We start from the raw sequence: 26,151 nt of genomic DNA, 5'->3' as shown, positions 1-26,151 counted from the left end.
AGGAGGGGGGAGGGGTGGGGCGGGTGCGGGGCAGAGGGGGGGGGGGGGGGCATTGCCATCGCTCCCCCCCCCCAACCTTTGTGCCCAAGGGTAGCCAAAGTGCTGGGGGGCGCTTAGCAAAACCCAGTTCGTGGTGGAAAGCTGGTGCTGGCTGGGGTGAGGCAGTGGCCAGGCCCCCCAGCACATAGGGTCACATCAATGCCCACTGGAGCATCGCTTGCCCAAACCCCATCATTCTCAGCCCAACGCAGCGGTGCTGGCCCTGTGTGCTGCCAGCTCCCGCGCAGGAGTCCCTCCCTGGCCTGATTTACCGCCACCTCTCCAGCCGTGGATGTGGTTTTCTTTACCGTACCTTTGCGGCACCTCACTTAAATCTTTTATTTGCTGGTTGTCTGACCTGCGGGCAGGAGCGTTGCTAAGAGGTTCAGAGGAGCATCGTGAGAGCGGCGATGGCTCAGCCCTGCGTTAATCCGGCTGGGGGGAGGCTGGGTTCTCTCGCCCCTGGGAGAACTGCTGGGGGGTGGGTGGGGGGGTGGTCCCACAGCCCCTCTGCACACTCCCCCTCCTGCAGTGTGGAGCTGTGCCCTGGGCAGGTGGTACAACAGGGCTGGGGGTTGCTCCGAACTCCCCTGGGGCTCTGTCCCTGGGGCTCAGCCCCAGTTGGGACCCTCCAGCAGCTTCGCTGGGGTGGGGGCTGCCTCCCTGCGGTGGCAGACCAGGCACAGGGGTGGTGGGTGGCAGGTGCTGGGGGCCAGGGCTCTAAGCGGCTTCTCTCCAGAACACACAGCCCGTTTTGGGAAGAGTGGGGTGCGGTGCTGGGCTGGCAAACGGTGCCGAAGGGCTCTGTGGGGTGGGGAGGGAAGCACAGCCATCAGCTGGAGCAGTCAGTACCCGTGTTTGTGTGTGTGTGTGTCTGTGTGTGTGTGTTGTCCCCCAGCCAGGTGCAAATCCTGCCTTTGGCTGCGGTGATGTTGTGTGGATTTACCGGGTGATGCTCATGGCCGACAGCCCAGCTCCTTCCCCACAGACGGTTTTCAAGGACTTCCCTTTACAGCTGAGACCATCCAACTCGTTCCACCGGTGGGGTGTTCGGCGTATCCCTGCCGGCGCAGCTCAGCCCCAAAACCGCTCGGCCGTTCTGGAAGCAGGAGGCTGCGGACGCCCGGGAGGCTGTTTAACTGAACTTCAAACAATAAAAACTTATCATTAAAAAGAAATGTATCTTGGCTTCATGTGGCCTGGCAGCGCAGGGAGCAGTGATTCAGTGGCTTGTCAGCCCTGGGTGTTAGGCACGCCGAGCTGCACAACTGGACACTCTCCAAGTCCAGCAACTCATTTTCTGCAGATGGAGCCGGGACCGTGCAGCGGGCTGACGTCTAATTTGCAATCCAACATACCTTGACGTAACCCACACCGATCCGTGGAGGCTGGTGTGGGATGGGATGCTCGGGAGCCAGCCGGGCAGGGGTGCGCGAGTGGGGTTGGGATGGCCCTGCTGCACCCTGACACGGGGGTGCTGGCGATGGTGCGGGTGCAGGGTCCGGGTTGGTGTGTCCCAGCACTGTCCCTGATGTTCAGACTGGTGCGTGGCTGTCCGAGACGTGGCAGGGTGCCTGCCTGGCTCAGGGTGCCGTGTTTCTGAGAGCCTGAGCGACGTTCCTGGCGAGCTCTGCCTATGCACGCCACTCAGGCGGGCCAGTGGCCAGCGGGGACGCTGGTCTGGCTCATCACTGACTCACGCCGAGCAGTGTCACCTCCCGTTACCCATCACAGGGTCTGGCTGGAGCTGGGGTGCTGGGGACCCAGGAATGGGTGTCCGCAGCCAGCTGAGCCCCGTGGCTCCAGCCCTGCCACCCCTCATGGTCCCATGGCCCCCGATCCAACCCCACGGGCTGTGCTGGGAGGATTGGGCGCTCAGGGTGCACCCAAAGATGTGGGCACACACCATGGCCAGGCACTGTTGGGCACTGGACCCCCCCGGGGGCTGACAGCGGCTTGGCTGGGTGGGGAGGGGGTTTCTGCCTGCAGCCCAGCCCCAATCGATAGGCAGAGGGAGGGGATGATTCATGTCTCAGGCTGTGGCCCGAGGGCAAAAACGGGAGAGACGTTTGATGTGAGGATGCTGGCAGGCCTCTGTGACGGTTCCCCCTCTGCTCTACCCACGCTGCCCGGGGGTCCCGGCTTGGCCTGAGGGCAGAAAATGACTGAAACAACACAGGAAGAGACCCATGCACTAAAATGAGCCTTTTTTAAAAACAATTTCAGACACTATCTTCTATTTCGTGGTCCAAGACAGTGAGCACGGTTGCAGCAGTGGTGGCGGGCAGGGGCTGGGCTCGGGTTGGCTCCATGGCCCCAGCGGGGATGGGACCCTCTGGGGAGTAGGACACCACAAGAAAGGGCTCGGTGGTGCTTCACCCACCTTGTTCTGTTCCGCCAGCACTTGGTCTGCATCCCCAGGGTACCACCGGGCCGGCGCTGGTGAGAGGACCCATGTCCCACGGGTCCAATCCAGCGAGGGGGTGCACAGGGCATAACCGCTCCGTTATTGACTGTCCGAGACGTGGAGGAGCAGTGCCGGGGATGGGGACAAAGGCTGATGGGGGGGGGGGACGACGGGGATGGACCCCTCCCCGAGGAGCGGCGTTCGCTTTTCTTGGCAGGGTGCCACCGGAGGCAGAGAGCCGTCGCTGCGCACACGCGGCGTCAGACATCATCATCATATTAATAATGAAAGGGCAGCTCCTTCAAAGCTCTTCGCCCCTGCGCCGGCGAGAGCACAGAATGCAGAGGAGGTGCGTGAGCCTCATCCCAATCAGCCACAGGGAGAGCGCGGCGATGCCCGACCGGTCTTCTGCCAGGCCACTGAGCCAGGGTGACAAAAACACGTGCCAGGTCCTCCCTGGGTGCTCTCCCTGCTGGGACTTTGGCTGCCGGGGTGTCCCCCGCGTGGGAGCGGAGCAGCCCACGGTGCCCCCCAGCTCCTGTCCCCGTCACTGCCCTGTGCCGGCTCCCCCGTCCCCCCGTCCCATGGGGAAAGGCCGTCTGGGCTGCCGGGGTGAGAGCCTCTCTCGCAAGGGCAGAGCGCTCTGTCCATCATTTCGCGACACCGCTCGCTGCACCGGGGCCTTTTCTTTCCACGGGAGGAATCGATAGCTCAGACAATGAGACAAACTGCCTGCAAAGAGGTCTTGGGCTGCAGCCAAAAGTGGGTCGGTGGCAGCAGCTCCCGGGACATCTCTTCTGCTCAGCCCTGTGCAAGACCTTTGGGTTTCCGAAAAACCTTGTTTAACATTCTTTTTTTTTTTTTTGTCCAGAGCATCCCCAAGCCTGGTCGCCCTTTGAGAGGATCTCAGCAGGACCGGACCGGGAGCTGAGCATGTCATCACCTCTCTTCTCTCTGCCAAATCCCCTGGGGTGGCGGAAACCGGGATGGTTTTGCTGCGGATGCCCCGATCCGGGGAGGAAGGAGCCAAATCCCCTGTGCATGGTGGAGGTGGAGCACCCCACGCCCACCCTGTGCCCACCCCACGGCCACCCCATGCCCATGTGCTCTGCCTGGCACCCCATGTTTCAGAGGGTCCCACCCCACAGCGGTGCCCTGGTGGGGGGCAGCCTGCTGTGCTCCCCTGCCCTTCCTGCTCAGCCCTTTCTCAGGCTTTTATTTTTTTTTTTCTCCCTCCAAACACAAGAAAACCCCCAAATCCTCCACAATTGAGAAACCTCTTTTTGTTCCTCTTTTCCCTTTGCTTTCTGCCGCGGCAGAGTATCGATTGGAGCTGATGTGCTGTAATCCGCTGTTTCTGTGAAAAGTTGGCATCCTGGAGTCCCTGGAGGGGCCGGATCCTGCCCCCACAGGGGTCTCACTCCTTTGCTGGACACGGGGCGCAGCAGGGAGGCTGTATCTCCCCCATCCCATCCCATCCCATCCCATCCCATCCCATCCCATCCCATCCCATCCCATCCCATCCCATCCCATCCCATCCCATCCCATCCCAATCCATCCCTGCAAAGCCAGGAGCTAAACTCTTGTTGTGGGGGATGGCGCTGGGTGGGAAAAGGGGCTGGTTTGGAGATCGGATCCTGCTGGGATGGATGTCCAGAGGGCCGGGCATCTGAGGGAGCCCTCCTCCCGTGGGGGCTGTGCAGAGGAGCGATTCAGCTTCCCGGCAGCCAAGGAGGGGTGCGGAGAGCAGGGGGTGATCCCTGCTTGAAAGGGGGGTGCGCAGCCACCTCAGCAGAGCAGGACCCCGGCTGGAGACCTCCACTGAGCCCCCCCCCGCACCCTCCGGCCCCGCTGCACCGTGCTGCTGCTCCATCTACACTTAATGATGGCAAATGGGCTGGAGCTCTGGAAAGCGAGGCGGGGAAAAAAAAACCAGCCAAAAAATCTCCAAAAACCACAGGCAAGATTTTAATTTAAAACCTTTTCCTGCATGAAGAGCAGCAGCCCGGGCCATCTGGAGGAGCATATGCAGGTGAGCAGGAGGTGGTGGTGCCTCCCCCAGCTCCCTCGCCCCCGGCAGCCCCCAAAAAGGGCTTTTGGCTGGGAAAAGCTAACCTCAGCAGGCGGGCACCCCCATCCTGGCTGGCAGCCTGGGGGAGCCCCAGCTTTCCCTCCCGAACTACCAAGACCTCTCTGTTTAAGGGTTATATTTGCAGGAAAAGTAATTATGAATGCTAATGCAAAGTGCAATAGCGGCCGAGTTTATTGTAAGAAATTAATTCAGTGGTTTAATTGAAACTGCAGGAACAGGATGGGGAAGCATCCGTCCGGGGCTGGGAGGAGGAGAGTCAACTCTGCTCAGTCCCCCCAAGTCTCCTAGCAACTCCCCAGCGCCGCCTCTGCCCACCCATTAACCCCTTCCCCGGACCCCCCCCAGCACCACACGCCGCACCCGCTGCTTCGAAGGCATCGCTGCCACACCAGGTGTGAGCAGGGGTTTTATCCAGCAAATAAATCTGCAGCGATACCCGAAGGATGCTCGTGATGCTCGGCCACGGGGGGGTGAGCTGAGCCGGGCTGGTTAGTCAAGACCCAGAGTCTTTTATTCCACTTGGCACAGAGAAATCATCAGGTTTATATATCGATGGCAGAGGTTTGGTTTCTAAATGTCACAGTACTTTGGAAGGTTTCATCCTCCAGACTTGCAGAGATGCTGGGAAAAGGTCAGGGAAACCCCCGATCGGGGCCAGCCCGTGCAGTTCCCGGCCGGCATCGGCGTCAGGAGAGGCAGAGCACGGGTCTGTCAGCCCCTTCCTCCAATTCCAGTAGTAAATCAGTTATACCGTTTCTTTGGGAAGTGGATGAAGAGTGCTGAAGTCGCCCTCCTAACCTCTCTGCAAATGAAAAATGTCCTTTAAAGTGTAAAATCGCAGCAGGACACGGTGTGATGCCCCAGCCCGGGCTGGAGGGTGTGAAGCTGCTCCGTGATCGCTGCTATTTTGGTTCGGATGTCCAATACTTCATCATTTTGCCTTTAGAGACCAGAAGGCTGGAAACAAGGGTTGGAAGAAATAGTGGTTTGTTGGTTGAAAAATAACAGTTGACGTGAAAAAAAAAAATATAGTCGTCTTTTTTTTTTAAAAAAAAAGACTGTCTTAATATTTATGGGCTGGGAAATATGTCCAAAGATCATGTGCCACTGAAAAGGATAAATCACTCCCCTCACTTTAACATGCTTTGTTGGGCTTTATCTGCAACGTAGTCATAAAATTATCAAATTGAAATTTTAAATGGGGGGGAGGGGGAGAATATCTGGAGGGTTTGTCGCTGCTTCTATTTTCTTATTGCCAAATAAAATACAATTAAAGCTACATTTTATATGCCAGCCAGCATAGCTAACATTGGTTTTCTGACGGCACTTTTTTCTGTCAGCCAATGAAAATAAATGATGCAGGATTACCAGCGAGCATCCAGCCTCCGTGGCTGGAGGGGGATTCGGAGCAGCAGGCATTCGACTACGAAACAGAGGGATTTTAGTCCCGCTGTAAGTGGAATTCTCCAGGGACGTTACCCGCAGAGCCCTGCCACAGCCTGGAGCAATGCCTTGCCTTTGCTGCTCTCCCAACGCTTCCAGTTCCCACCAGTGTTTCCCAGTCCAACCCATCCCACCTGGGGGTGGCAAATTCACTCCCAGTGCCTTTGGAGTGGCCCTGGCCAGAACAGCGTGGGTCTGGTCCCCTGTGGGGAAGGTTCCCGTGCTGGGGGCCGCCAGCGGCTCAGCTGCTGACTGCACCGAAATCCCCGTGGTAATTGGATGAGGGCACTGGTTTTCATGAGAATATTAAATCAGAGCCCCAGCCCCAATCCGGGGTGACACGCTTGGGAATATAAAGACATGGTAGATCACACTGGGAGGGGTGGTGGTGGTGGTGGTGTATTTCTACTGCTTTAAAGTCAAAAGTACCACAACAACTTATTTGTCACAGAGTCTATTGGACCATCACTTATTGATGGGGGGAGAGGAAGGAGGGGGGGCTGTTGCTGCGGAGGGGCAGTCCCTGGCAGAGGGGCTGAGCACTCGCAGCTCATCACAGCGATGGGCTCCCAGGGGGGCTTTGGAAAAGCACTTAAGCGCTTTCCAAGCCTGCTTTTTTAAAGCCCCCCCTGGGAGCCCATCGCTGTGATGAGCTGCGAGTGCTCGGCGCCTCTCAGGAAAGAGCGCAGAGAGCGATTGCAACCACAGACTGTTGTGGCAACACCCATGTGGGTGCACCAGTGTTGCAAATGTCCCGGGGGCTTTATGGGCAGGAGCTCGGTGCCACCATCCTGAGCTCCCTCCCGCCTCCTCGTGGGACCAGTACAGGGAGTCACTTAGCAAATGAAGGGGCTCCAGCGCCCTCCTGGTTATCGGTTTAGCTGGATCTCTGCTTGGGGTGGCCATCTGGTGGCATCTGCTGCTGCTCAGCTGTCACCCACCCTCACGGTGAATGGGATGCTCAGGGCACCTCGTGGATGGGGTACCCAGGGGACATGCCCAGGGACCCAGCACAGGGTTAGGGGCAGCTGTGCCGGGCACATCCCATGGCTCCTGCCATGGTGGGGACAGATGGATGGATGGATGGGTGGGTGGGTGGGTGGACAGACAGACATCTCCCCACCCAGAGCAGGGAAGCAGGGGAGGACAGACAGACAGATGTGCCTCATTAGCCAACGAGGTGGCCTCAGGTGATGCTAACAAGCCCATTAAGGGGGTTTATCAAGGGAGACTGGGGGCTTGCAAGAAGGCTGCTGGTTTTATCTGAGATGCTGCTTTTGGGCTGGGAGAGCGTAAGCTCCTGCTTCTTAATTAGAAAGGCTTCGAGGAGGTTTGTACTGGTTGGCCTCACTTGTGAGCAGCCGTAATATGATGAGCGATTAGGGACTCTGAAGCTTTTTAGCAGGTATCATTAAGCTACTGATGAGCTCAGGCGGGGAAAGGGACTTTTTGGCTGTGCCTGAAACCGACTGGTCCTGTGCTGACCCGGCTCTTCCTCCTCTCGTGGTCCCCGACCTCCTGAGCCCCAGTGAGGTGGGTACAGTGTGTGCCCTGGAGATACCAATGGCTCAGCTGTCACCCTGTGTCCCTGGATAGGGTCAGGTCTGGTGTCCTTCAGCTCATCTGTGAGATGATGAGCTTGTGGTCATGCATGAGTGAAGCTGCAATGTCCTTATTTTCACTGTCTGACAGGAACTGAGGAAGTTTGGGGATGATTAGTTCTAAAAAGGTGGCTTTTGGGCTCTTTGTACATCAGGGGAGAGGACAGTGATGGCTGTCCTGGCAATCGCTCTGGGAGCATCTTGCTCCCAGGGAGCTCGTCTCTCATTTATGGGGTTTCCTCGCTTGTCTGAGTGCCAATGGTGAAGCCTTCTTGCTCAGGGAACATCCTCTCGAGGAGCAATGTCCCTGTCCCATCCTACTCTGCGCCCTCCCGAAGGCACCCAAGGGCTGGGGCAAGGCAGGGAGCAAAATCTGCTGTATTTTCTCTCTGCCCTCGCTCGTCTTGTCTGCCTTGGCAAAACTTCACGCAGCTCGGCAGCATCCTGCCCCGTCGTGGTCTGGTTGGCATCGCTAGCGCAGTATTTATGGCAGTGTTAATTAAATACTTTCTGCAATCAGTGCTGCGCACGACCCCGCTCCCCGAGCCGGGGTTGGGCTGTAATGTGCCATCACCGAGCGAGAACATGACTGCCTGCCATCCTGGGGAATTTCTAATAGAGATTTACTCATCCCAGGTCTCCCATTTCTCCGTTTCGTGACATTTTGCAAAGTTCAGGTTTACAAAATAAGCCAGCGCACGGAAGAGATGCTCCAGACATTATTTACACTGCACGTGCCATTTCCCACTCCATGGGGTCTTCACCTAGAAGTGAGTAGAATTGAGGGGAGAGCTGCCGGCTGCTCTCATGGGCTGGTCCTCTCTGCCCAAGGGGCCACCGCTTTTGGCGAGGACCACCCCATCACCCTGCCACAAAGCCCTCGGCGCTGGAGATCTCTGCTCCTCACGTGCCAGGAGAGCAGCAGAGCGCTGTGGCTGTGCCCATTGAAATGCTTGTGGCATCGTGCAGCTGAACCTGCATCTAATCCCCGCTCCAGTCCCGGGGCGAGGGATGGGGTGGGGGGGGGGAGCAGGCAGGGCAGGCAGCTGCTGTGGGTTTGGGGTGGTAATTGGGGATGCTCTGCATTTAAAAATAAGCCTGGGCTAAAAGCTGGCAGGGCGGTGGGGAGCATGGGAGGCAGCAGGCTGCTGGCAGAATCCCATTAGTGTGCGACAGCCTCCTGGGGTCTCAGCTACGGGCAGAAAAGCCCCTTTTCAGCAAATCACTCGTGGCAGGAGCTGCCTACTGCGGGAGGTCGAGGCAGAGCGTGTGCCAAAACCTGGGGACGGGGAGGAGGGGTCCATCCCAGCAGGGCACGGTCAGCCCCAGAGACTCGTCCCTCCTGGCACGGAGATGTACCGGCACAAAGGGGCACCCAGTGCCTTTCTGACCCACTCCCATTTACCCCGTGCCCAGGCTTTGGCAGCAGGACCTGGAGCAAACCGCTGAGCTGGGGGCACGGTCCTTCTTCTCCTCTTCCTCCTCTTCCTCAGGATGGAGCTGGCCAAGGGAGACCTCAGCTTAGCCGGCACCGCAGCAAGGGCAGCTCATCCCCTCTGGGGAAGGATCCGCTGGAAACCAAGCGTGTGCCAGCCCAGTGTGCAGCTGGGGTCTGGGGCACCCACCCAGCTCCCACCCCAGCCCGGTGGGATGGGGCCACCCTCAGCCCCGGGGGTGGGGGAGGCAGGGAAGGGGGTGGTGGCACCCATCCCCACGTCCAGGCACCCCGTTGAAACTCGGCCGTGGCCCCAGCTTTGAGCTGGGCTGTGGGGGACGGGGGCTGCGGGCTCTGGCACACCTCGCTCCCGCCCCGTGCCTGCCTTGTCAGGTCTGATCAGAAGGAGGATCAGTCGGCCCTGCGCTCTCTCTCCAGATTTAATTAACGGGCCTTTCATCTCTACCCTGAAGGAATCTGCTATCTTCTGTCTCCTTAATTAACGTTCATTAAGCAAATCAGAAGAACGTTTTCTCCTCACCGCCTCCACGGCTCTTAACCCTTACGGGGTGCCAGGTCCCACCAGGGCAGGAGAAGGCTCCTGGGCTGTGACGGCAGGTTAGGGTGCCATCACAGCCTTGGTCACCACTTCTCCACCATGCTTACACTAGCGTGCTGGGGCAGTGGGTGAAGTCTCTCTATGTGCAGGGGACTTCACCTGAGGTTGGGCCTCACTATACCAGTGGGGCTGGGGGGAAATCCCAGCTCTGATCGCTCCAGTGGATACCCTTGTTCAAACTCATCTGTATTCCTGGAAGACAAAGGTTTTCCGGTAACCAGCTTTAGCTCTTCATCCCGTCCAGGGGTGAAGCTCACCTGTGGCAAGGTGATGCATCTGTGTGTGAAGGTTTCACTGTGAGAAACCACCATCCAGACCTGCTAGGCATCGCGGTGCAGGAAAGGTGTGTCCAGCAGCTTGTTCTCAGAGAAAAGGGGATTATTTGGGGCTACTCCTGCCCTTCTCTTGGGGACTGAAGTTAGATGCGATGGTTTCTTTTCCTTCCCCTTGGTGGACATGCATGGGGGACAGGGTTGGACTAAGACCCTTGGCTGACCTCCCTCCTCTCTCAAGCCACAGCAGGGTGGTTGCCAGCCACTGGGACTGGGGGCGATATGTGCAGAGATGGAGTCTCCCACCTCCCCAGTTTGCCCTCAGAGACAATCTAAGGAATCCTGACTGTGAGGAACTGCTATTCTGTGCATGAGAGAGGGGGTGAGGTTTTCCAGCTGGCCTTCAGTCTGAGTCTCCAACAGCAGTCGGTCCTAGAGCAGTGCCAGACCACGAGCTGGAGCCAGATCCTGCCCGGAGCACTCATCCCATGCACAGCAAGTTTAGGGCATCTCCTTGGGGAAGCATGGGCTTGTGCCCAGCACCTGGCAGGAGCCTGGCAAGGGGCTCGGCCAGCCTGGGATGCAGCTGAATCAGTCTGGGGACATGCTGCTCCCATAACAGCTCCAGCATCCCCACTGCTGGGCACCGCAGTGTCACCACCAATTCCCATCAAGCTCTGGCCCTGTGGGCTATCCCCCCATGCCGGGTGGGCCATGCTGGAGGAGGAGGTGGGGTTGGGATAGTCATCAGCTTTGCTTGAATCCACTGTGCATCCCACAAGCAGCCTCCGAGCCCTGGTTGCGTGGTCTAATCACTCTCTAATGTGGACCCCTCTGCCAGAGGGCATGGGCTGGGTAGGGAAATCATCTCCTGGGTGTGTGTAACATCCCAAGGAAGACATGGCAAACCCATGATACAAGGGAGCCTCTCCTGCCCAGAGCTTGCAGCCTCAGTAGCAAGGGGAAAGCAAAACACCTGGAAAAACTCATCCCTGCAGGATGCAAATCCCTTTAAAACTGGTTGTGGAGACATGCAAGGCAATTATTAAGCTGAAAACCCTTTTCTTTCTCTCCAGAGGTTGACAGTGGGTTTGCCACCGGCCGCCTGCTCCCAGGCAGCTGATGCGCATCTCCTCGGTGCTGGGAAATTCGCCCTTCCCAGCGGAGCTGGCTCCGGCTGTCAGAGCCCAGGTCAATATATGGTAATGGGGCTTTGAAACGGTGCTGCTGCGGGAGCCGCTGCCGAAGACTCTGATTCACAGCTTCCCTCCGGTGCTTTCTCCCTGCAGTGTGCATGGAGAAGGAGAATAAAATAAATAAGAGTAGAAGGGAAGGGGAGGAAGGGAGCTTCAATTATAAATGAGGACTAAGTTTCCAGGGCTCCTGCGGGCAGCTCAGCTGAGGAGTTTGGGGGGCAGAGCCTGTGGTCCCCCGTGCATCCCCCATTTTTGCAAACAGCCCCCTGCAGAGCGGGGCTGGTGGGTGTCGGGGTCTGCCCAGGAGCGTGGCACCACGCTGGCCTGCCTGTCTCCCTGCTTGCTGTCACCCTCCTGTCCCCATGGCTCAAATCTGGAGGGTGCCACAGTCTGGAAAGGAAACCCCTCTGGCACAGACTGTAATTAGCATTACCTGAGAAGCTGCTAATGAGGTCTGGTGACTGTCTGGTTTTGCTGCCCCATGGAGATGCCTCCACAGTGATGTGCCCTTGCCTTGGTCCAGGGCACTGGGCTGCCCCGTGGCAGCGGGCAGGGATGGGACTTCCACCCATGGGTGCTGGTGTGGAGGCATCGGGGGGTGCCACGGTCCCACGACCCAGCCAGGCTGGTGTGAGTGGGGGAGCAGTGGGGTCCCCATAAATCACTGTGAGGGCGTGGGTGCTGGGGTGGTGCTGGGTCTGCCTTTCCTCCACCCCCTCTTGAGTTTGGGGCCGTGAGAAAATCGGTGACCCCCACCAATTTAAGCGAAAAGCCCACATGTTGGGCATGAATCACCCCGAGCTCATCCCCGGGGCTGAGAAATGGAGGAGCTCAGCTCCATCCGTGCAGCTGAAGGTCCAACCACCCCCCCGGGTTCCCGAAGGAACAGGGCCAGGGTTCACCTCGCTGGGGGGGTCCCATCCTGCCCGGCCCTGTGGCCCGGGGACCAGGGTGGCCTGGGGGAAGCCCAAACCCCGCAGCCCAGGCTCACACACGAAGCTTTCGACATTCCCAGCAGCTTCCACAAGATGGACCTCGGAGCGAGAGGAGGTGCCGGGTAGGGGGACCCATAGCATCTCATCATCCCATCCCATCCCACTCCATCCCATCCCATCCCATCCCGTCCCGCCTGCTCCCGCCATGCCATCCAGAGGAGGCTCAGAGTTCGGCCAGGCGAGCCCCGGCATGGCACGGCCTCCCGGGCTCTGCCTGCTGGTCCTGCTGGGGCTGGGGACGGGGACGGGGGGCTCACCCGCCTGCTGGGACCCCCGGGGCCAGCCCCGCCGCTGCATGCCCGTCTTTGAGAACGCCGCCTTCGGCCGTGCCGCCCAGGCCACCAACACGTGCGGTTCCCCCCCCGAGGACTACTGCCAGCAGATGGGTGCCCGCCATGCCAGCGCCCTGTGCCACCGCTGCGATGCCACCGACCCCCGGCTCCACCACAACGCCTCCTTCCTCACCGACTTCCACAGCCAGGAGGAGAGCACTTGGTGGCAGAGCCAGTCCATGGCCTTTGGCATCCAGCACCCCAACTCCGTCAACATCACCCTCCACCTGGGTAAGTGCCGGCGAGGGAAACCGGCAGCGAGTGCATTGAGACCCGGGTGCACGGCTGGGGGGGGATGGATGCTTCTGCACTCCCCAGCTCTTGGTGCTGCTTTTGGGTTAAAGACAGAAACCTCCCCGGGGTTTTTAGGGGGTGCAAGGAGGGGGCATGCCCTCTGCAAAGGGTAGATCGCTGAAATGACCTGGGGAGGGTCTGCCCCGTCCATCAGCTGAGCCCCGGTCCCTTGCAGGGTGAGGATGCCGGTGGCTGTGCCCGCCTTTGCCGCTTCCCAGCCAGCCGTGCCCAGGGTGCCTGCTCTCCCGCTGCCTCAAGGCTCCTTTTAACCGGTGATGCGAGTTTGCGGAGCGGGAGGCAGGCGGGGGGAGGCAGAGACAGCCCCCCGTGAGAGCTTTGCCACTGGGGTGAGCACCGTGGGTGCCAAGCTGTGCCGTTCTGCCCCTGTGCATTGCTGCGGATGCCCGGTACGTCTCGGGGGGACAGAGCTCTGCACACACCGCGCAGCCCCCAGCAGGCTTCCCCAGCCGGGATCCGACCTTCAGTGTTTTAAATATTGTGCAAGCCGCCCCGCTTGGAGCGTACTCAAACCCCTGGGGTACGCCTGGCATTTCAAAAAGGATTTTTAACACTTTCCTGCCATCTAAACTATCCTGGCTGTTGACCGGCTGTAAAATCTTCATTCTTTGCCGTCTCCTGCCATCTGTACGCCGAAGGGGGGGTAGCGGAGGGGCTGCGGTTGGAGCTGGTAAGGGGACAGCTGAGCGCGTGGTGTGGCACAGAGCCGTGCTGGTGGGACCCGGTGGCCGGAGTCGGGGTGACGGAGGGGGGTCTGTGCCTTCCCTGACAGGGATGCGGGAGCTGCCCGGCTGGGCGGAGGTCACTGCTTTCCCAGCCCCCTGTGAGCGGGTGGACATCTGGTCCTCGTCCCCAGGCTGGGGCTGGGCTCCCCGCTGGGCATGAGAAGGGATGCCGGAGGAGCGTGCCATGCCCGGGCACTGCTCCGGCTCCTGCCAGCCCCGCGGGAGGGGATCTGCCGGCCCCTCGCCCAACTAATGCAGGCTGTCATGTTGCCCCAAATTCGTTTGTGTTTGACCCGGAGCATAGACAACCCGAATGCAACCTGCATGGCTGAGCGAGCCACCGCTGGGCAAGTTTGTGGCCACTAGTCCCAGCTCGGCAAACAGATATGTGCGGGCTCCGCACGTCGATGTGTGCAGCCTCCTTGAGCCTCAGGGCTTGCTTCCCCATCTCTCTCTTTCTCCTGGCTCTTCCCCAGCGCCTCTGCAGACCCTGCGAGACCCCACACTCGGGTTTCCAGTGGAGTCTTGTCCAGCGCCTGTGACCACTCTGCCTATGCCTATCTCCCATGAACACATCCAAGCACAACGTTGCACCGAGCCCATCTTCACCCCTGATCCATGCGTCCCTTCCTGAGCCGGAGCATCCCCCTGCAAATGTACCCTTATTCCCGCATGGCTCTTATATCTTGCCATGCTAAAACGTGCCATTTTCGTGCCCGGCACATTGCTGTCTGACCTTTCCCACAGCCCCCGGGCCCTGTTCTTGTCCCATCTGCAGACCTTTTAATTGCTACCTACATGCTTTCACTTGGGTTATGGAGGAAAATCCCAACCGGCCCCTGCAGCTCCTCCGGACGTGGCCCAGGATGAGTCCTCGATTCCTTGCTCGTGTGCTCCACCCAGCAATTGTTTTTTTTAACCCATGTGGCTCGTCCCTGCCAGCCTGCTCATCTCGCTCAGTCCCGACTCAGACGTCTTGTAGGTTCTCCAGCGTGGTTACCTGGGGAGCTTATTAAATAAGATATCGAATGAGTTGGACAAGACCTGTGTTTACCTGCATGCTGTTGATTGGCATTAATTAGATTATCCTCCTCTAAATCTCTCTTCTCTGTGAGGTTTCAGCCATGCCGTTGCAGTGCATCGGACTTGGAGCAGATCGATAATCCCGAACGCCTGTGGCTGTTGCGTTTAGCCTGTCAGATGTCAGGGAGGAACCCAAAATATCCGCGGGCTTGCAAAGGCAACAGGCACCGGGGCTCCTCGGGTAGCTCTCGGAATGCCAACGGCTCATGTCAGAGTGTACATTAGGCAGCGTCTGCATCTGTGATTCTGATGCTGATTTTCCTGTGGGATGTGAGCCTGTGGCAGGCTCCCGGGGCTGAGGTTCCAGGGGTTTGGAGGTGGCTGGAGACACTGACGTGACCGTCCCACGTGCTCCTCTCCCCTTCGCCTGGATCCCCTGGCGTGGTACAAGCTGCAGTTTGGGCTCTGCGGTAGGCCGGTGAAGACATGGTTTGGAGGACAGCACAGCTGGGAGAACATCAGGGGGGCTGGTGCTGTCACCCTGAGCTGCCTGCGTGCCCCCCCCGGTGTCCCCATCCCATGGCACACTCAGCTTTTGGGACATGTAACACCTTTTTGAGCAGGAAAAGGGAGACCACCAGCCTGGGTTATTTTCTGGATTCTTTTTTTTTTTTTTTTCCTGAGCAGAAGTTGGCTGATTAAAAGGCCTGTTTGGGAAAAGCACGCGCTCCCTCGGGATGCTTCCCTGGGGCAGCGAGTCTCCCCCATCCCAGCCGGAGGCACTGAGATCGGGGTCCCCCCAGCCCAGTCCAGCCCACCCTCCCCTCGCACGGGGCTGCGCGGGGCAGGAGCTGTTTATTGACACAGCGCTGAGCTGCCTTCCTCTCCCAGAGGAAACTGCTCCGGGAGGCGATGGCCCCGACCTCGCTGTTTTGCTAGACATCCCTCCCGGGACCGTGCTGTCTGGGAACCGGCGCCCGCCGGGCGTCCCCCCACCGTGGGGTTCAGGAGAGGGGCACCCCCACTATCGCCGGCTCCAGAGGGGTCCTGGAGGGATGTGAATTTGCGGGGAGGCACAGGGGAGTATGGCAGTGGGGGGACAGCCCGGTTGCAGCCCCTTCCCGGCCCTCGTCACCTCCGGGTGGGCTGCGAGTGGGTCTGTTGTCCCCACTCGGGCGCTCGGCCGGGTGCTCCCTGTGTCCCTGATGGGAAGCAGCTGCTTTTCCCAGCGCCGGTAGCCGGGCTGCCTCGGCTCCCCCGCAGCAAAGTCGCAGCACATATGCGACAGTATTCATATGGGCCCAATTAAAGGCTTGTTTTCCTAGTCCCAGAATAACCCCTCTAACATTCCCAACTCATTATCTTTTCAAATAAAGCCAAAACCTTGCAGCTAATTGTTTTGCGCTGTCAGGAGCGGTGTTGTTATGGAGCAATCCAGTCTTTGAGCTGGTCCTTCATCTCTGGCAATTAAGCGGTTCTGATGTTCGCTTTGGTGTTTTCTTTTCCTCTTTTTGCTAATTCTTTCAAGCACTTTCAGAGCTGCGCCATCTGCCCCGGGGATTGGTGGCCTCTCTTTGTCTTCATGCCGGCAAAGACGGCAGCGGTGCCGGGTCCTGGCACGTGGCTCCTCGTGAAGGGACCGGCCTTGAGCCGTTCCACCTCCCCACCCCCGTGGCACCGCTGCCCCGGGGACGCTGCTCCGTGCCGTGGGCTGGCGGTTAGAGCCTCGGCTTTGCAGCGGCTCCTTGCCCATGCAAACCCCCTGGGTGCATCCCCGCAATGGGTGAGGGGTTGCATTGGGGCGAGAGCTGATTTGGGGCTGGATGGGGTTTGGGCTGCAGCGAGGAGGAGCTGGTTAAGGGCAGCCGGATGGTCATTTCTGCTTTGCACAAAACCACTCCGCTTCTAGCCGTGGTGGGGAGAGCGGGATGGTGCCCGTGTGGGATGCCAGCAGCCGTGCAGGATGGGGCACCGGGATAATTTCAGCCCTGGTGCAGGCTGTGGTGCCCATCAGGCAGCCGGGAGAGGGTGACAGCGTGGCGGGTCTGTCCCCAGGCAAAGCCTACGAGATCACCTACGTGCGGTTGAAGTTTCACACCAGCCGCCCTGAGAGTTTCGCCATCTACAAGCGCAGCCACGCCGAGGGGCCCTGGGTGCCCTTCCAGTACTACAGCGCGTCCTGCGAGAAGACCTACGGGAAGCGGCAGCGGCACTACCTGCGGCCGGGGGAGGACGAGCAAGTGGCCTTCTGCACCGACGAATTCAGTGACATCTCCCCGTTGAGCGGGGGCAACGTCGCCTTCTCCACCCTCGAGGGACGGCCCAGCGCCTACAATTTTGACGGGAGCCCCGCGCTGCAGGTGATGCTAGGGTGGGAGTGGGGTGGGTGTGTGGTGCCCCGGGACCGGGTGCACTAATACCGGGGTAAAATTGCCTGTGATGCCCTGCACCCCTCACCGTGTCCCCTGCAGGAGTGGGTGACTGTCACCGACCTGCTCATCTCCTTGAACCGGCTCAACACGTTCGGGGACGACATCTTCAAGGACCCCAAAGTGCTGCAGTCGTACTACTACGCTATCTCTGACTTCTCCGTCGGCGGCAGGTGAGGGGCAGCCGAGCCTGAGGGCAGCAGGCGGTCCCTTCCCGGGGGCTGTGGGGCGGGGGCAGCTGCTCCCCACCTCGGTCTTGTTTGAATTGCATTTTTGGGGCAAACTGCTCAAATATGGCTTCCTCCATGTGTAAACCAGATCTGATGGTGTGCAGATGGGTGGTGAAACCTGGAGCCCTTCCAGTTATGCAGAAAGCAGGTCTTTTCCCTGCAAGCCCTCTCCATATCATAGAATCATAGAATGGTTTGGGTTGGAAGGGACCTTAAGGACCACCTAGTTCCAACCCCCCTGCCCTGGGCAGGGACACCTTCCACCAGACCAGGTTGCCCAAAGCTCTGTTTGCCATCAGCTTTGCCTTCTCCCAGTCCCACAGCTTTTAACGGCACTGGGGAACGTGTGGCTCCTCCTGTGGCCCTGCTTGGCCCCTGTGGGCAGCAAAAGAAGGGTCCCGGGATGCCAATGGAGAGGTGCCCTGAGGCTGCGGAGGCCGGTGGAGGAGCTTGGAGTCGGCACGGCCACGGCCAGAGGAGCCGGTGTGGGACAGAGATGTTGGTGGCACCCACACGGTGCTGCCCATGGGCTGTGCTGCACGTGCCCTCCCCGGGCTGGGGAGTGGGAAATCTCTCCATCCCAGTCGGCGCTGCTTCCCCTCGGGCAGTGGGGCCCGGCCTGCTCCCAGCTGGCCCCCAGCCCCTGTCACTGTCATGTCCGCCCCCCGCCTCCCCGGGCCCCAGCAGCTGGAGCTGGTTAGCATCTCACAAGGGCCACCCTCAGCGTGTGACCTCCCAGCTGGCTGGGATGGGAGCACCTTGGGGACACCACGGGTGCCCTCAAGGCCAAGCACAGCCCCAGCTGCTTTCTGCCCCACGGCCGCCCCAGGGCGATCCTGCCCAGCAGCGGGGCCACACGCTGCACAGCCTGGGCACCGTCCCGCTGCCGGCTGGGGCCCGCGCCACCGCCGAGGCTGCCAACGAGTGTCTCCGTGAGTATCGGCCAGGCTGGTCACGGCGTGTGGTCGGCCCCGATGGGCTGCAGTAGCTCGCCTGGCAGCCCCCGCCCCTCCTGCGTGGGGAGAAAGCCCCTGCTCCATTCGCTAAGGCTGCTTTGGGCAGGGAGGGGGGATTTCACAGAATCACAGACTGGTCAGGGTTGGAAGGGACCTCTGGAGATCATCTAGTCCCACCCCCCTGCCAGAGCAGGGTCACCTACAGCAGGTTGCACAGGACGGCGTCCAGGCGGGGTTGGGATGGCTCCAGAGGGGGAGACTCCACAACCTCTCTGCGCGGCCTGTGCCACTGCTCTGCCACCCTCAAAGTAAAGAAGTTCCTCCTCATGTTAAGGTGGACCTTCCTATGTTCAAGCTTGTGCCCGTTACCCCTCGTCCTGTGACTGGGCACCACTGAGAAAAGACTGCTCCCATCCCCCTGGCATCCTCCCTTTAAGGATTTGTAATCCTTTAAGGATTCGCACCCCAGGGCCCCCCTTCACAGCATCACCCTGAGGATTCCCCAACATTTCCTTATCCCGTGAGTGCTGCCGTCTGTTCCGTGCACGGTGCTGCACCCACCTCTGCTTCCAATGGCAGAGGCACTGCCGAAAGCTCACGCTGCTGATCCAAGCAGCCCCTCTGGCTCATCCAATTCCCCCAGGAGGCTGCTTTAACCCCCGGGTGAGCCCTGTGCACCCCCTCCCCGGGTGCTGACCACCCCTCCCGCCTCCCCCCAGCTTGCAACTGCAGCGGCCGCTCAGAGGAGTTTTTTTCCCGGGCGTCCTCCCGCCCGCGCGGCCCCGGGGGCCCCTGGCCGCAACTGCCGCGACAACACGGCCGGTCCCCACTGCGAGCGTTGCCAACAGAACCACTATCGCTGGGAGCAGCAGGCAGCCTGCCAGCCCTGCCACTGCCACCCCGCAGGTATGTGGGGCTGCGCCGTACCGGGCTCCGGCTTCAAAACCCCTGTCCTAGCCGGGGCTGGGCTGGGAGGGATGGTTTTGGTTGGTCCTCCCTTATCCGGGGTCTCCCCATCTCTCCCCACCCGTGTCTCTCCCCACCTGGGGCAGAGCCTCAGGGCTGGCTGGGGTCCCCACAGGTTCTCTGCAGCCCCAGTGTGACAGTTCGGGGACATGCCTCTGCAAAGCCAATGTGACGGGCTGGAAGTGCGAGCGCTGTAAGGATGGCTACCACAGCCTCAGCGAAGGGGGCTGCAGGTGAGGAGGGGCCCGGCCCCCGGCAGGAGCAGCGGGACGGAACCGGGGCTCACCTCGTGCCTTTGTCTCGCCCCATCCAGACCCTGCGCCTGCGACCCCGCGGGCAGCGTGGGCATCTGTGACCCCAACACGGGGCATTGCACCTGCAAGGAGAGGGTGGAGGGGCACTTGTGCAACAGGTAAGCACCGTGACTCTGGGATGGGGACGGGACCGCGGCCCCTTTCCAGGCTGGGATCAGTGCAGGGCAGGCGTCTTCACTCTCGCGGGGCATTGCTGCTTCCCCAGCCCCTACACACAACCCCTCTCCGGGGCTTTGCGGTGGGAATCCTGCAGGGTCGCTCCCTGCAGAGCCCACGGCTGGCTGGGGGGGTGAGGGGCTGCATCCCTCTGGACCACTGGGACCGGGCTCACTCGGAGCTGCCACCAGTGTCCCCTGCAGAGTGCTGCTGTGGTCCCTTGTGGGTATGCCTGCCCCTTGCCACCTGCCCCTGTTTCCTCCCTGTGCCCAGGTGCCAGCCAGGCTGGTTTAACCTGCAGCCCCACAGCAGAGCCCACGGCTGGCTGGGGGGGTGAGGGGCTGCATCCCTCTGGACCACTGGGACCGGGCTCACTCGGAGCTGCCACCAGTGTCCCCTGCAGAGTGCTGCTGTGGTCCCTTGTGGGTATGCCTGCCCCTTGCCACCTGCCCCTGTTTCCTCCCTGTGCCCAGGTGCCAGCCAGGCTGGTTTAACCTGCAGCCCCACAACCCTGCTGGCTGCCCCAGCTGCTTCTGCTACGGCCACTCCACCGCCTGCACGGCAGCAGATGGCTACGAGGTGACCCACGTCCGCTCCGACTTCAGCCAAGGTACCAACTCCCCAGCCCCGGGTGAAAAGAAGGGCACAGCTGCACCAACTCCAGCCAAAAAATTCTGGCGGTTTGGGAAGGCTGGGGCAGAGCATCCCGCTTTGGGGCTGAGCATCCCCTGTTTTGGGCTTGAGCATCCTGTCCTGGGGCTGGCTGATGGTGGCGGCTGGAGGGTGATTTCTCTGACTCACCCCTGCTTTTGCCCCCAGCTCCATGGCTTTTCCTCCTGGGCTTTCTCTGCCCCCGCCGTGGCATCCCTCCATGCTGACCTGCTCCCAGGGCTGTGCATGGCTCAGAGATGGCTGCTGCACTGCACACAGCCATCCCACCCCACCCCACCAGGGATGGCAGGGAGCACTAAAAATCATCTCAGAAAGATAAAAACTAGAAGGATGGGAACTTTCCCCCTTATTCCCTCCCCCCCCCATCCTCAGCAGGGATGAGGTAGGGCAGCCGGGGGGGGCCGGTGGAGCGGGATGAGGTGCTCTCGCCCAGCTGCAGCCGGGGCTGTGCGTGGCAGGGCTGGATGTGTGCGGGATGTTCGGGGAAACCCTGCCATCTGCCGCACAGCCCGACGCCTGCACCTCGGCAGGGTACGGGCACCCATCACGGCTCTCTGTCTCGCCTGTACCCCGACAGTGAGCAGATGGAGGCGAACACGCCAGGCGCGGGTTTATCCTGATTGCCTTTCATCCCCGCTGCCAATTGCTGTGCTGCCGTAACGTCTTCCACGGCCTTGAAACCGAGCCAGGCTTTAAACTGAGCCTTTTTTCCACCCTTCATGCAGCCAATTTGGGGCTGCTCGTTTAGGAACAGGTTTGGCAGAGCCCTGGGCTGGGTTGCAAGAGGCTCGGCCGGACCGGGCAGCGCAGGGCAGGGTGCAGCCCTCCCCCGCCTCCTAAAGCCCCGCTCCCCAACGTGCTCCCAAACCCACAGCTGAGCTGCATCAGCTGGAAGTTTCCTGCACTGGGTGAAAGGGTCCAAATTTGGGTCAATTTGATAATCGAGCGCAGCCCACTCCAGAGCTGGGGAGGGATTTCCAAGTGTTCATCCTGCGGGCGCCCGGGGCTGGAAGAAATAACTAACCCTGGGGAGTGGGGGGGGGGAGTTTAACTGATTTCCGAAGGAAACCAACTTAATGCAATTACGCCCCGTCTCTCCCTGGGCTTCCTGCCCCTCCAGCCCACGGTAATGTTAGAACCGCAGCCCAGCAGAGGGGCAAAAGTTTAAAGATAATAATTTCCTCCAAATCTAAAAAAACAAACAGATATGGGGGCGGCTGGGGCCACTCTCCAGTACGTGAGAGCACAGAGCCTGAGCGAAGCAGGGTGTTGCAAAGCGCCAACCCCTTACATGACCCTGGAGAGTCTCGGAAAGAGGGACAGAACCCCCAAAAGCAGCACCCCGCTGGCGCTGGGCTGGTGGGGACTCGCTGCTCCCTTTGCCCGTGTGCCACTGCTGTGTGCCCTCATGCAGGGCTGGAGGGATGGGCTGCCGCTGCTCCGGGCACCGTGGACCTGCCTCTGCGCTGCGCTGACGGGGAGATCGTCACCGAATGGGATGGAGAGGAGACAGTGGATTTTCTTGCACCAGGTATGTGCCACGTCCCTGGGGTCCTGTTCTGCCACGGGGACCCCCTGGTGCTCTCATGGGACATCGCACCTCTAAGCTGGTGCATGAGGTGCTGTGCTCCATCCCAGAGCTGAGCGTGTTTTGGTAACACGAGGCATTGGGGGAGGTGGGCTGGGACCCTGGGAGGGCAGGTTGGAGCTGGCCCTGCTCTAGGACAGTGACTGTGGCTCCTGGTGATGCTGGTGGGAACAGGACCGTGCCAGGGTACACCCATGTCCTACAGATTTTGCTCCTCTCTCCACCCACAGAGAAGTTTCTGCAGAACCAGCGCCTCAGTTACGGGCAGCTCTTGTCCCTGCTGCTGGGAGCAGATGGGAACGGGACGGGGATGGAGACTGGGGTGCCCCCGCTCCGGGTCCAGCTGGTGCTGGAGGGTGAGGGGATGGAGATCACCATGTCCAGCAGCGAGAGCCAGCCCCAGCGCGGAAAGCTGGCTGTCACCTTCAGGTACCTGTCGCGGCACTTTGGGGGTACCTCGGCTGGGTTTGGGACACAGCGTGTCTGATCTTGCCTGGGCTGCCCTGTGCTGCGGGGTTCAGCCCCACTCCCTGCCCCCTTTGGGGATTTAACTGTGCCCCCAGCGCTGCGCCCGGGTCTCGAGCGGCGGGTGGCTGTCAGGCTGGCCCTGTCCTTCCTCCCTCGCTCCTTCTCCAACAGGCTGCACGAGGCAGAGGAGGGTGCAGAACCTCTGCTGTCGGCCTTCAGCTTCCAGCGCCTGCTCTCCAACCTGACCGCCCTCCGCCTCCGTGTGAGCCATGGCTCCATGCAAGGTGGGTGGCTCCATGCAACGTCCCCGTGCTGGGGACCAAGCTGGGATGGGGCTGGGGACAACATCAAGCTCTCAGGGACGAGACACATTGCAGGGGGTATGTTGGGGCAGGGGCTGGCTCCTCTCTGTGAGCACCCCTGGCCTCTCCAGGAGGTATTTTGGGGTCTCCTATGGCTGTCTGGAGTATTTCCAGACGGGATGGACAGAACAGGGCTGGGACATGGGCCATCCCATCCTCACGCCGCTCTCCCTTTTTGCAGGCAGGCTGTCCCTGAGCAAGGTCCAGCTCACGTCCGCTCGCCCCGGGCCGGGGGCACGGGCGGGCTGGGTGGAGGAGTGCACATGTCCCCCGGGCTACGCCGGGCAGTTCTGCCAGTCCTGCGCGCCCGGCTTCAAGCGGGAGATCCCCTTTGGTGGCCCCTTCGTCAGCTGCGTGCCCTGCGCCTGCAACCAGCACGGGGACTGCCACCCCCTCACAGGTGCGCACCCCACCGGCCCCCCAACTTGCGCCGCCACTGTGTGCACGGGTGACAAATCCGTGACTTGGCTTGTTTGCGAGGGATGCTGGAAACCATCTGTGAGGCTGCGATACCCCAAACTTGCAAGTTGGATTGCTTGGCTGGTTACAGGGACTGGGTTCATAAGCGCAGAGATAATTAATGAAGTGCAAAACAAGTGGTAATTTATAATAAGAGGGGCATCTTTCATGGTACTTTGTGACCAGAAAGGAGGAGAAAGGAAAGGTTTTGGTCCTCGGAGGAGTGGAGAGGCAGAGGCCAGGGCAGGAGAGAGGCAGAGGGTTTTGCCAGGACGGGTCTCGCAGGCAGCATCACTGCCCGAAGAGCGGAGCAGGACCGGGCGCAGCCCCGGCATCGGCAAACTGGGGGTGAACCTGAGCTGAGAAACAAGTAAAAGAGCAGGAAAATGCAGTGGTGCCAGGCTCACGGGAAGGCACCAGAGGAGCCACCTCTTGTGCTGCCAGCCCGAGCCCTGCTCTGCCTCCGGAGCCAGCTCAGAGGTGCGTGACTGTAGCAGGGATTGTGGCTTGAAGGCAGGAAAAAATCAAAAGCGAAGTCTTGGGGGCAGCACAGCTGTGTCTGGGGTGGTTCACAGGGTGTTGGCTCTCCCGTCTCCTGCCAGGCAGTGTCTGGATGGCTTTGGTCAGGGAAGGGGGGCAGGATTGCAACCCGCTGCCCTGAGGCTTGAGGTGGCTGCGTGTATCCAGCACCAGGCTCGCTGCTGCTGCCAGCCCCAGGGAAAGGGAGAGCAGAGCCACGAGGGGCTTGTGAGATGCTGCCTTGCTCCCCGTCCACCCCTGCAGAAAGCAGCAGCTCTGATGGGTGCTGAAAAGAGCTTGGAAACAAGAGGATGCTTTCGGTACCAGGATGGAGCCCCTGGGGCTCCTCGCTGGCCGGCTCCGCTCGGCCAGGAGCGACAATAGTGTACGGCTGGGATGGAAGGGGCTGGAAGAGGCGTCGTTGTGCTCAGCCAGTGCCCCGCTATGCCAGTGGAAACACAGCAGCAGCTCTGCAAACTCACCCCTCGTCTCGCAGAGCTGGGGCTGGCACCGCCGGCCGCACAGTCCCCAGGGACGGGGCCAGGCTTTTCATGTCCCAGCCCTGGAGCTGCCAGCCTGAACCAGCCCACATGCTTCCTTTCGTTTATTTTTCCGCTCCTTCCTGCCACCCGCTTTTCCTTTCTTTTCCATCATCCGGCTCTGCCTGGATGTGGGGAAAATGGAAAAATACCCATTCCCTCCTGCGCAACCCGCCCGGTATGACCTGACTCCACAAATCATGTGAAAAAATCCTCCCTTTGGCTCCTTCTCTCTCTCCAGTCAAGCAGAGCATCTGCCTGGAGGTGGGGGGGGTCCTTGAGCATCCTTCCTCCTCCTCCTCCCCCCAGCTGGTTTCGGAAGGCTGTGACTCACCGACTCGGCTCGCGAGGAGACGCTCGCTCCCCGCTGGGGTGCCGGTCGGTCGGCTGCTTGTGTTTTCCATGACAGGCTGGAAACGACGCGCCTCGTCGCTGGGAAATGTGTTGTCGATTATCGCAGGCGCCGACAGACTCCGTGCATGTTGACGGTGCTGCCTGCCTGCGCCAGCACCGCCTCGTCCCCGCTCCGCGGGGGAGCGTGGAGCTGGCACTGTGGCCTCAGTGTCCTCTCCAAAACCTTCTCCGTTGAGCAAGGACAGGGCAGGGAGGGAAAAGTGTTCCAAGTCCCGGTTGGGGATGTGCAATCCCAGCATGATCCATCCCTTGGCTGGAGTTGCACATCCCTCTCGGCACCTGCAGTGTGCCACACTCGGCACTTGGCTCTCCATCCCTCCTCCTGTCCCCACCGTTATTTGGGGCTGGGTTTTTTGCAGACCCTCAGCTCCATTTTCCTCCTCGCAGGACACTGCCAGTGCTTGCACAATACAGAAGGTCCCTCCTGCGAGCGCTGCAGCCCCGGGTTTTACGGCAACCCCTTTGTAGGGCGCTTCGATGACTGCAAGCCGTGCCCCTGCCCCGGCCGCTCGCCCTGCACCGAGATGCCCGGCAGCGGGGAGGTGGTCTGCACCCACTGCCCCCCGGGGCAGAGAGGTGAGGCTGCGAGTGGGTGGGTAAAGGGGCCGCGGGCAGCACTGGCACAGCCGAACCCTCCTCACCCTTATACCTTCCCCAGGAAAACGCTGTGAGCTCTGCGACGATGGGTTTTTCGGGGACCCCTTGGGGCAGAGGGGCCCCGTGCATCCCTGCATCCCCTGCCAGTGTCACGGGAACGTGGATCTCAACGCCGTGGGAAACTGCGACCCCGTGTCCGGCCGGTGCCTGCGCTGCCTCTACAACACAACGGGCGAGCACTGCGAGAGGTGTCGGCCGGGCTTCTACGGGGACGCTCGGGCTCCTGAACCCGCTGGGAAGTGTGCACGTACGTACGGACCCGGGGGCTGGCCCTGCTCCCCTGGGTCCCACTGCAGCCAAAATCCTCCCAGCAGTGGAAGCAGAGGGTGGAAAGATGCCCAGGGGGTTTAGGGGCCGATGGATGATCTGGGTTGGCCCCAACCACTCAGGAATGGCCTTTGCTCCCTCTCTCCACTGCCGTCCTTCCCCGGAGATACCCTGGTCTGCAGGGGCTCAGCCTCTCGGAGCCCTGTTTGACGGGGGGACGCAGCCCTCCACGTTGTGAGGGGCTCAGCCCCAGTGCCCCCCATTCCCACCCCCCCACCTGCCAGCCCCATGCCGGGATGTAAGTGGGATTTTGTCTCCCGTAGCTTGTGATTGCAACCCCGACGGCTCAGCCCCGGGGCAGGAGGGCTGCGATCCCGGCACGGGCCAGTGCCACTGCCTCCCACACGTGATGGGCAGAGCCTGCGGGCTCTGCCAGCCCGGCTACTACGGCCTGCAGCCTGCCGTGGGGTGCAGGAGGTATGTGGGGCACGGCGTGGGGCTGCAAGGGGACAGCGGTGGCTCTGTGTCACTGGCTGTGGTCACCGCTCTTTGCATGCGTTGCTCACTCATCATCCTCTTCCACCCCTCGGTGCCAGCTGTGAGTGCCACCCAACGGGGTCACAGGAGAGTGGGTGCCACGCGCTGACGGGGCAGTGCTCCCGCC

General features: G+C 60.8%; 1 protein-coding gene across 1 annotated transcript in view; it reads left to right on the top strand.

Moving 5' to 3' along the window:
• The first annotated feature begins 12,289 nt into the window (after positions 1–12,289).
• The window catches only part of LAMC3 (laminin, gamma 3), a 19,232-nt gene continuing 5,370 nt past the window's right edge, over positions 12,290–26,151 (top strand). Inside the window, 17 exon segments of the mRNA XM_009886225.1 lie at positions 12,290–12,662; positions 16,547–16,851; positions 16,963–17,093; positions 18,018–18,082; positions 18,826–18,902; positions 18,904–19,012; positions 19,188–19,305; positions 19,386–19,484; positions 20,016–20,152; positions 21,629–21,745; positions 22,033–22,231; positions 22,442–22,554; positions 22,814–23,032; positions 24,951–25,139; positions 25,222–25,467; positions 25,811–25,964; positions 26,084–26,148. Of these exon segments, the coding sequence (XP_009884527.1) occupies positions 12,290–12,662; positions 16,547–16,851; positions 16,963–17,093; positions 18,018–18,082; positions 18,826–18,902; positions 18,904–19,012; positions 19,188–19,305; positions 19,386–19,484; positions 20,016–20,152; positions 21,629–21,745; positions 22,033–22,231; positions 22,442–22,554; positions 22,814–23,032; positions 24,951–25,139; positions 25,222–25,467; positions 25,811–25,964; positions 26,084–26,148 (2,716 nt within the window).

This window comes from Charadrius vociferus, unplaced genomic scaffold, assembly GCF_000708025.1.
Source record: "Charadrius vociferus isolate BGI_N301 unplaced genomic scaffold, ASM70802v2 scaffold2185, whole genome shotgun sequence".
NCBI lineage: Eukaryota > Metazoa > Chordata > Aves > Charadriiformes > Charadriidae > Charadrius > Charadrius vociferus.
Note: the sequence above shows the minus strand (reverse complement) of the source record. Positions and strands in the feature narration are given on the sequence as shown.